The following is a 10,766-nucleotide window of genomic DNA, read 5'->3' as shown; positions in this document are numbered from 1 at the left end:
TTATATTTAAGCATGTGCCTGAAGGCCTACGGGAACAGTTTTCCCACTCAGTTTTTGGATGAGCACATTATATTTAAGCATGTGCCTGAAGATCCAAAGGAACCGTTGTCCTACTCATTTCTTGAATGAGCACCGCATGTTCATTTAAAAGATGAGATCTGGTATAAATTTAACAATTATTTTATATTAATTTATTAAAATATAAAATTATAAAAGTTATAAAATAATTTTGATAAATTTTTTATTTTTTTTCTAATTTATATTTAATTTAGAGGGTTTAATTTAATATTAAAATTTTGTAATTACATATTTTAAATTTTTTAGATGTACTTTATACAGTTCAAACTCTAGATATTATATTTGAATTGTTAAACAATGTAAAGTTAATGTGAATAATTAATATATACTAATTATAAAAATTTTAATATTAAATTAGACCGTCTAAATTAAATCTAGATCAAATATAAAATTTATCAAAATTATTTTATAATTTTTTATTTTAATAAATTAATATAAAATAATATATTAAATTTTAACCGTCTAGACTAAAATTTAAATGTTCTGAATCTCATCCAAGAGATGAGCAAGGAAATCATTTCGAAGACCCACATCACGTAAAATGAAAGAAACTTTATTTACATACATCCACTTTGACTTTTCATCCCTCACACTGTCTCACTTTCCTCATGCATAACTAGCAAAAAGTCTTTCACAGTAAAAGTTAATCATACAGTAACAGTATTTTAAGTATAAAGATTAGTTGGGTAGCTGACTTGGTCCGATCCGTTCTTGCAAGAATAAAGGCATGGTGTTTCTGCCTTTTAATTTTGAAACAGAATAATCTCTCCTATTTAATGGATAGGCGTTTGCTATCAATGGAGAAGTCTTCCTCATCTGAAATTGCAAATTGAGGTGATTGGGTTAATAATTTCTCACATGCACACTTCACTTCACACGCTCTCTTCTCTCTCACAAAGCACGCTCAACACTTACAAACTCACGCTTCTTCACTTCGGTCTCCCATCAGGCGCGCGCGCGCGCGCACATATATACATATATTTGAGGAGAATGGTGATGAAGTTACATCTAGATCTCTCTTATTATTTGCCTTTCAGCACGCTTGGAGAGAAGGAAATGTCAAACATAGAACTAAGAGCATCTACAAAATTCTGCACACAAAAAAAAAAATGCAAGTATTTGTCGGTGAAAAAGAGAGAATCCTGGAGGGAGAAAGACGTTGAATGCAACAGTGGCAAGGTGACTGATAATACCACGACGAAGCGTAAAGTTGACGTCAAACAATTTGGGACAAAATAAATTAGGTGGAGCCACAAAGCAGATGGTGATTAAAAGTGTAACAATGATTTGAAAGCATGGAAGAGAGGAGCAGATTAAATTTTCCATTACTCCTCCGGTCCTCGTGGAAATAGTAAGTAGAGAGAGGGGTGGGGCATGTTAATAACGAAGTGATGAAGTGATATGTGATTTAATGATTGTAAAAGGAAACCAGGGCACGGAATGGATTTAGCAAAAGATTCGCTTCGGAATTGGAATCGGATACATCCAATGAGTGTGTGGCCTCCAGGAGTCCACACCTACTGCGTACCCAAATTAAAAGAGTGGGTCCCGTGCCTATTTCCCCGTCAGGCCTTGGAAGGTCCACACAAGATTCCCACCGCCTCTTGTGATTGCACTACTTTGCTCTGGTTTTCAATCTCTTTTCCCCACGCGGTTTACAAATTTTACAGCTTAATTTATCTTTTTCGGCATTTAAATTCTACTAGTGTGTGTATTTTACTAGCGGAAGGCATCGTGTTTATTCAACTCGGGGTTTACATCTTGGCCTTCTATGATTATTTGGACCGGCCTAAATATTTTAATTATTAAAATTTTTATTTAATTTTTTTGAACTAATTTCAATTTTTGCCTTAAAAAATTAAGATTTTTTTCAATTAACATAACACTACAACATACTTTTTTATTAAAAAATATAAAAATGGAATTTAAATATTTGGATCAAGTTTCTTTAAACTTCAGACTTAAATTTATCAGAGTCTGAATAAACTCAAAGCAAATAAAAATTTTTAAATTTTTAAATCAGAACTTAAAATTTTTCAAATTTATATAGGGAGATCCATCGAGGTTGAATTGAACGGGCTCTCTATTTTGCCACGAACCATCGGGTCAGAACTGTCAGACATGGTCTTTATTATTTGAAATATGACGATGATTAACGCTGTTGACAAGACGATTCACGAGACATGTGATAAAATGGAAGCGCGAGGAAAGGGTACAGTGCATGAATCGAGCGGACAGGCTTGTGGTAAAGCAGGGGTTCACGGATTGAGACGCGGACAAGAGAACAATCTGTGAGGGACGTTGGATTGGAGAGGCGAGCGTCTGTGGAGTCATCATTTTGCCGAAAGTTGTCCGGAGTGGCCTTGTGGGTGTGGGTCCCCCTAATATCATGACACGGCCACTCCCTCTCTCTCTCCCCCCTTATTGCTCCGCACCGTTTTACATTTCAAGGGCGTTCACATGTAAAATAAATATGCTTGGTTGCCCCTGCCCCTGGATTAAGGGTACCTTTGGGCATATAATTGTCACCATTTCCCCATTTCTACTGATTGTTTCCTCCTCACCTAAAACCTAATACACGGTTTAGAGACAACCACAATACTTTTTTAAAAAACATATATATATATATATATATATAAAGAGTAGGCTTTTGACTGAGTAAAAAATCTTTTCATGAATACTGACTATAAATCTTTATTAAGTAAATTGTGACATGAATAAAGTTTAGGGTTCATACATTTAGCCACTTATTTAAATAACAAAAGCTTCTAATACTCATATTAACTTTAGTTAATGAAGCAATCACAATACTACCTCAAGTTTGGTTTGTATAAAGAAAATTTTTTAAAAAAAGAAAAGGAAAAAAATGTTACAATAGAAATTTTAAAAAATAGGCAGTAAATAGAAAATATATACGATGCAACTGTTAAAATTTTGGAGAAGGGGTTCTCGCCCCTGTCAAATTTTAGTCTCTCGCATAAACACTGCTTCTTAGTTTATTCCGTCATTTTGTTTTACACGTATAATCATTTCAAAAATTTCAAGTATTTTTGTTTAAGTTACTTGTAATTTTGGTCTAAAACTCTGCCAGATCTAGAATATCACTACTTCAGGGCTCATAATCGTGATATTGGAAGAGAAATCAAAGAGAGAAAGGTTCGATTTGTGATAGTTAATTAGCAGACTTGATTTTCACCATATACATGTCGATTTTCACCATAGTTAATTAGCAGACTTGATGTCGATTTGACTCCGCGTCACACGCGTCGTATGGTTATTTGGCGAAGGGCACAGCCCTTTAAGATTTGTGGTGTGTATTTCCTCTCGTAGAAAATGTTTTCGGATTGTTCGTTTAAAAAAAAATTGTGGAAGGATCGACAATTAATTGATAAGAGTATGATAATTTTAAGGGATACAAGTACGATAATTTTAAGGAAAAATTTCATGTGGAGACCTCTGACCTGACATAATTAAGAAATATCTCAAATTTTTTAAAAATCTCACTACAAGACCTCATATAGATTTTCTTTTAAATTTGCAACGAAAATAATAAAATTATCCTCGTTTAAATGAATAACATACAAGATGATTTATTCATTCCCATATTGTATATTATTCGTTTACTTATAAAATATTATTTGTCTTTTTAATTCACTTGTTTACAATTTTATTTTTACTTGATTTTATTTTAAGGGTTATAAACAAGGTGAAACAAAGAAACGAATATCATTTTCTAAATAAATAAACAGTTTACAGTATATAAACGAATAAATTGTTTTATCATGAAATTAACGCTTGTAATGAAATTAAATGAAGCTAAAGTTATAAACAAATGACATAAGGTAATTAACAATATTTCATAAGTAAGTAAATAACATACAGTATGGAAAGGAACAAGTCATCTTATTAATGATTTTTTATTCATTTATATGAAAACAATTTTGTTATTTTTATCACAAACTTAATGTCAATTCCATACCGATTCTTTAGTAAAATTTTAAAAATTTTATAATTCTCCTTTTTAATATGTTTGGTTAAGGTTCCCATCTGAAATTTTCCCTAATTATAAACTATGTTTTACAAATTTTATATTTATATGTAATTTCCAGTAATAACGTGACAAAATATATAATTTAGCCACAAAAATTATACATTTATCTAAAAAGCTCATTTGTCACGTTTTGATTTAAAATATATATACAGTGAAAATATAAAAACTATATAACCATGTCTTTTTTTTCTTTTTTTGCCTGAAACCATGTCTTGATTCGCTCAACCCAGGTTCAACACAAAAATAATTCATTCGTCGGCACGATAATCCTGACCTTTAATATTTAAAATGTAAAAACCAAAAATTCGTCCAAAGTGTGGCTATCATCGGATATGGATGGGGCCATTAAAAAGAATAATGTCTAACTCCTCCCTTAATAAAAGGATTGACAAAATATTTTATATATGCGTCTAAAATCAACTGACACAAACTCAACTAAAATGTCTAACACCACGTTTCTGTGTACTTTTTATATAGGTGGAATTTTTAACGAAACGATAATGCTAAAATAATATTATTAGACCTATTAAAAATACGGAAGGAGCCACCCCACCATAAGCAGTACCAACTGAAAATTTTAGGAAGCATCAAATGAGGCAATCACTAATTAATAATTGAGATTAGTCTACCTCAAGATATATATTGTGAATAAAGGGTTAATCCTCTTTCAATTATGCTGGTGTTATACGTAAAAGTTGATGATTTTATATTTATTACCCTTTTTAACGGCTCTATAAGCTGTGTGTTTTCTTTTTTTGTAAAATGCAACCTGCCCAACTGTTTCAGTTGTTTAAAGTTCAAACATCACATTTTCTTAAATATCACACACTAATTTTATAAGAGTATTTTTTAAAAATGGATAAGAAATATTTCTCACCATTCAACCCATGCAAGTTATTTTAAAGTCGATCAAAGAGTAATTAAATTACTGTAATTAATTAACTGAGTAACATTAATCAGCTTAAGAAAAGTCTGCTATAACTTGTTTGCAGAACTCCGCCTATAAATATATATATATATATATATTTTTTAATTGTCAACTACAGCATATTCGGAACATGTACTATTATTTAGGAGACACAATAATCCGGCGAATGTGGTGTGATATGAACAGAGGGAAAGATAAATAAATAAAATTGGTCAAGTTTTGTTCGCAGCAACCACAATAATACAGATTCCTGATGTTTGGCTTTGGCAGATCACATTGCTTCTCCTGAACGGAACGGAACGATTTGCAAGGGAGAAAAAAACCGACCAACCAAAAACCGACCAACCAAAAACCGAAAAAAAAAAAAAACGAAACGAAAAGGAAACAAAATCCAAGCACCGGGGAGAAATTGAATTTACTCGTCAATCCAATAATTTACACTCAGCGGGGAAAAAACCGCGTTCCAAGCGTGGTTAAAGACACTTATAATTCTCCAATTTTATATGAGTTTTAATTTCATTTTTTTAAGTTTAAAAAGTACATTTTTAATCATTCATCACTAATTCAGTTGGTTTTAAATAATTATTCTTTTATCAATCATTGATCTTTTAAAATAATTAAATTTAATAAGTTAACATTTAAAAATATTTATTTGACATTTAAAAGTTTAATGTAAAATTTTTTTATGATAAAACCAATGGTATTAAGATTAAAAGATTCAAAATACACTTTATAAAATTAAAAAAATTAAAATAAAATTTTGTGTGAAGTTAGAATAGCAAAAGCATATTTCAACCCTCCAAGTATTTAGAAATAGATTGGGCAGACAGGTTATTTTCTCTGACATGTTGGCCAAATTATTCTAAGAACCCAAATTTGCGTCAACAAAATTATTATTTTAAATAAAAGAAAATTTAAGTAAGTTCGGTGGACCCAGATTAAGTTTCTCAATATATTGCCAGAGACATACTTATAGAGAGACTTACTGTTACATATCAACACTAACAAGATCATGATATTTGATCTAAGACCTTGTAAATTATAAATTATAACTTAAATCCATACTTGCTCAACTTAGTTAAACAAAATTATTTTTGGCTGATATATATATTACCGACCTAACATCGATGTGACCAGGAAAACAAAGACGTTTGATTTTTAATATGTTCTGGAATTAACCGGATTGGTGTGAGAGCTGAGATTGAAAGGTGCTTTGTGAATTATTTTAATCAGATGCAGATGCGATTTTAGTTACAAAAAGCTAGCGTCACAAATAGAGCGAGTCCCATACAGTACGTAAAGAGAGATGAAATGAGGCAGCGTCATTGTGGTCATCTCCCCCTCCTGTTAATATAGAGACTGAACCACCCATCGCTACCAAACAAATAGACCCCTCATGGACCGTCATTCCTCTTCTCCTTCCCATTCTCGAACTCTTAGCTTCCCTCTTCCTCTTCCTTTCTTTTTCCGGCCACTCTCTCCGGTTCTGCCTCTCTAGCCACCGCCTCCCTCCGATTCCCCCAAATCCAAGGTCTTAGCCTCGCTTCGTTTCTATTCTGCTGCTTGATTCCAGCTCCCGAGGCTTCGGTTTTTAGGGAAGCCTAATAGTACCCTCTACGGCTATCAACCTACTGTTTTCTTTTTATCCTTCTCATGTTTTGTTGCGGGCTTGTGCTGCCTTCAACCAATTTTGTTGGTAAACAAGTTGAGTCCTCAACTTTTGTTCTTTACCTTGCTTGTTTCGTGACACAGCCGTTCTCCTAATTCTTTCATTAAATTTCTGCTAATACACTGATTTTTCAACATCTGCTGGTTTGTGCCGAAAATTTTCTGTTTTCTCTGATCCCAGAGTGCAGAAAATCTTGCTATTTTCCTTTGATTAAGCAGAACAATTCAGTTTCCATAAAAACCAACGGAAAAGAGCGAGGCAGTGAAGGATTCTATGTTTCTAGCTAACTAGATTTTGCAAACCCGGGCATAGCACAAGGACGATTCTATCTTTTGGCCTCGTGGATCCCATTTTAGCCTACTTTTGTTCTATCCTTTTGCTTGTTTTCTTGAAGAAGAAAGTATACGGGTCCCCCTCGTTTGCTTCGTGAACAGATAGGTGGAAATAATGGAACATTATAAGGTGGATATGGTTTATTGTCTTTTTCTTTAGCTTTCACAAACAGGGTAGAGTACAGGAATGGCCAAGCCGAGGTTCCTGTAATTGTGATCCGAGGCCGAAAGCAATGAAATAAAGAATTCCAGGTGCAACGCTGGAATTGTGTGAGGGAATGAATATCCTCCTCTACCTGTTTCAGGATTTAGCTTTTTCTGATATTAAATTCTGGGATTCCGAGCTTTCTGTCTGAGAAATTGTCTTTAGTTTGGTCACGACTCCCCCATACCCAACTTGCTTTTCCCTTGTTTGGGTTCAGACGGAGGTGTGGTATATACAAATATAATAATTGAGAAAGGGGTAAAGAAGAAAAGAAACTCATTTCAATGGGCGGTTCCCGAATTTCTTTCCCTGCTACTCATTCTTTTCGTGACCACATGACCTGTACTCTGCTGCTCTGCATGTAACGGTTATAAATTTGCTTGTTTCAGAAGAACCTCGTATAGAGTATCAGTTTGCAGAAGGTGATCGATGGGCCATTTATCGTCCATGTTCAACGGGTTGGCGAGATCGTTCTCAATGAAGAAAGGGAAGAGTTCTGGGAAATGCGATGGGAGAGAAGCCGCCGAAGCGATGGCCAAGGAAGCGAAGAAAAATGACCAGATGCTTCATACTTCTGGCACCGTCCATGTCCAGGGCTCCAACAATTTCGCCTCAGTTTTTTCCAAGAGAGGCCAGAAAGGAGTCAACCAGGATTGTTGCATGGTTTGGGAGGTAGGCGAGAATGAAAGAACACTGTGGAATCGTAAAACAACGAGACCTGTAATGTAATCCTATGAATAAACATTATTGTTGATGCCGGTTGCAGGAATTTGGATGTCAAGAGGACATGATGTTCTGTGGGGTATTTGACGGCCATGGACCATGGGGTCACTTCGTGGCTAAGAGAGTAAGAGAGTCCATGGCTCCATCTTTGTTGTGTAACTGGCAGGAGGCACTTGCTCAGACCTCTCTTGATCCTGATTTCGACTTAGAGGATGAAAAAAAACAACAGCCCTTCAATATATGGAAGCACTCCTACTTGAAGACATGTGCCGCCATTGATCACGAGCTAGAGCGCTCTCGCAAGATCGATTCTTTCTACAGCGGAACCACTGCTCTCTCCATTGTCCGGCAGGTAATAAACTTGCCGCTCTCAATGTGCATTATCTCATTCAAGTACTATCACTGCTTAATCTCAGGCCTTTAATGCTGCTGCCATGTTCAGGGTGAACTAATCGTTGTCGCAAATGTCGGTGACTCTCGGGCTGTACTAGCCACAACATCAGACGATCAAAGATTAGTGCCAGTACAGCTGACTGTTGATTTCAAGCCCAACCTGCCTCGTTAGTGTCCCCTGCTCCTCGTCTTTCTATGATTGTTGCCCTGAATGTTCAATGTATGTATGTAAGGAAGTAATGTTTTGCAGAGGAGGCAGAGCGTATAATTCAGTGTCAGGGACGAGTGTTCTGCTTAGACGATGAACCCGGAGTTCACAGAGTGTGGCTGCCCGACGGAGAGTCGCCGGGACTGGCCATGTCCAGAGCCTTCGGAGACTACTGCGTGAAGGATTATGGCCTTATTTCGGTTCCTGAGGTAACACACAGGACTATCACTAGCAGAGACCAATTCGTTGTGCTGGCAACAGACGGGGTATGCAATTTTGATCGCCTCAAACGAGCATGCTTTAACTGTTCTGTTTTTTCTAGATTTTATCACTCTATCCTATTCCTGTATGCGTATGTGTATAAATGTGTGTATCCTTGTCTTGAAGTAGTGGTGATGGGTGGATGAATTTGGTAAATGATAGGTGTGGGATGTGATATCGAATGAAGAAGCAGTGGAAATAGTGGGTTCATCAGAAGACAGAGGGAAGTCAGCAAGAATATTGGTGGAGTGTGCGGTAAGGGCATGGAAACGTAAGCGACGGGGCATCGCCATGGATGACATTTCTGCAATTTGTGTATTCTTGCATCCTCCTCCTCCGTCTCTCCTAAAGTAGGATTGGGTCAAATGTTAATTGTTGCTTTTTGATGTAACCTGCATTCCAATTATGGTTAAGATCCGTTGCAATCTGTCTTTATCATCCCCCCGGTCTTCGTCGTTAACCTGATCAATCGCACTCCCAGCAATTGGTTCCAACTTCCAAGCTCAAAGCAACAATTTTGACCACTCTTATCAAATAGTCACGCAAACTAATTCACTTCCATTCGCCTTCGTTATCGCCTTCATTTTAGTGCTTTTTAATATGATTTACTCTCCCTGTCGGTATGTTCTTCAAGGCTTTAATAAGTTCAATACATGTACCGTTTGTATTAAGAAACGCAATAAATATTTGAAGCGTCACTGGTTCTATTTATAAGTAGCATTTCACTAAAATTTTTAAAAAAAATTAAAATTTTATTAACTCTGTTTAAAAATTTAATAAGTTTTTAATGTTATTTTTATTAAATATGTATTTTAAAAATAAAATGTATCATTTAATAACTTTTTCAGTATTTAATGAAGGCAAAATGAAAAAAATGAACGCGCTATGTATTAAGGTATTGTATAAATAGGGTTAAAATAAATGATTTATTTTATAAATATGATCAAATGAATATGTACGAGTATTTTATTAAAATTTTCCCTAGTTTAATGCCTCTAAAAACATTGTACTAATGAACAGTGAATTACATCAAGAATAAATCAGGAAAAAAAAAATTAAAAGCAATGTTTGGTGGACCTAGTCGCTTTTCGTAGGATCTCTCCAAATCCAAATACTCTTGCAAACATCATTAAAATCAAGCATTTTTTTTAATTTTATTTTTAAAATTTTAAAGCATTGTTTGTGAGATGATGTACAGAGGTTGTTGCAGAAAATGGTACATTGAATCATCAGAATTCTTATTCAATATTTTAATATTTTAAAATTTATTACTCTATCTATAGTTATTATCTCTCATAAATAGCGACTGGAAGCAGCATTCCAGGATTCCTTCCTGGCTTCAGTAATATAAATCTATTCGATGGAACGTACTTTTATATGATCTTTAGGTCATTATTGGTTTTATTTTAAATGAAGACACGCCTTCCGCTGCTTAACTCTGTGGACGCCTCTTTCAAGTGGGCTCGCATCATCTTTTCAGGTCTCGAAAACCTTATTCCGTATAATTCATTGTTTGAATCTCGATTTCTAAATGAGTAGTATCGCAATCAGATTTTCCTTGTAATCTACATTTAAAAAAAAAAAAACAAGGAAGTCCATGATTCCACAACGTTGAAAACCTATAATCACACAATGTTAAAAGCTTGTAATTCCAGTGTTGCAAACGTAACTGCACAATGTGGGGAGCCCATGATGAAACACCCGTTAGAGTCTTGATCCCTTACAAATGGGTATCATAATCAAGTTTCAACTGGAACTTAAATGAAAAAAGAGGAAGCTCATATTTTCATAATGCTAGAAGCTCATAACTGCACAAAGTTTGAGTCCAAGTTCTTCAAAAGTGATACCACGGTCAGTTTTTTTTTTTTTTGTACCTATATAAAAATGATAATGTTTGAACCCCATAAGTACACACATG

The 10,766-nt window shown here is 34.8% G+C and overlaps 1 protein-coding gene across 3 annotated transcripts; it reads left to right on the top strand.

Moving 5' to 3' along the window:
* Positions 1–6,356: 6,356 nt before the first annotated feature.
* On the top strand, positions 6,357–9,286 carry LOC129286586 (probable protein phosphatase 2C 73). 3 transcript variants are annotated; one of them, XM_054922543.1, is made up of 6 exons: positions 6,357–6,761; positions 7,653–7,935; positions 8,030–8,338; positions 8,429–8,546; positions 8,630–8,853; positions 9,011–9,286. In XM_054922543.1, exons 2-6 carry the CDS (start codon positions 7,693–7,695, stop codon positions 9,200–9,202), a joined length of 1,086 nt encoding a protein of 361 aa, XP_054778518.1. In that variant the 5' UTR covers positions 6,357–6,761; positions 7,653–7,692; the 3' UTR covers positions 9,203–9,286. The 3 variants fall into 3 exon arrangements, with proteins under 3 accessions (XP_054778518.1, XP_054778526.1, XP_054778509.1); XM_054922551.1 differs by having other exon boundaries at positions 6,357–7,188; XM_054922534.1 differs by having other exon boundaries at positions 6,357–7,935.
* The last annotated feature ends 1,480 nt before the right edge of the window (positions 9,287–10,766 follow it).

Source organism: Prosopis cineraria, unplaced genomic scaffold (assembly GCF_029017545.1).
Source record: "Prosopis cineraria cultivar Desert tree isolate PC_DT_omini unplaced genomic scaffold, ASM2901754v1 PC1, whole genome shotgun sequence".
NCBI lineage: Eukaryota > Viridiplantae > Streptophyta > Magnoliopsida > Fabales > Fabaceae > Prosopis > Prosopis cineraria.
Note: the sequence above shows the minus strand (reverse complement) of the source record. Positions and strands in the feature narration are given on the sequence as shown.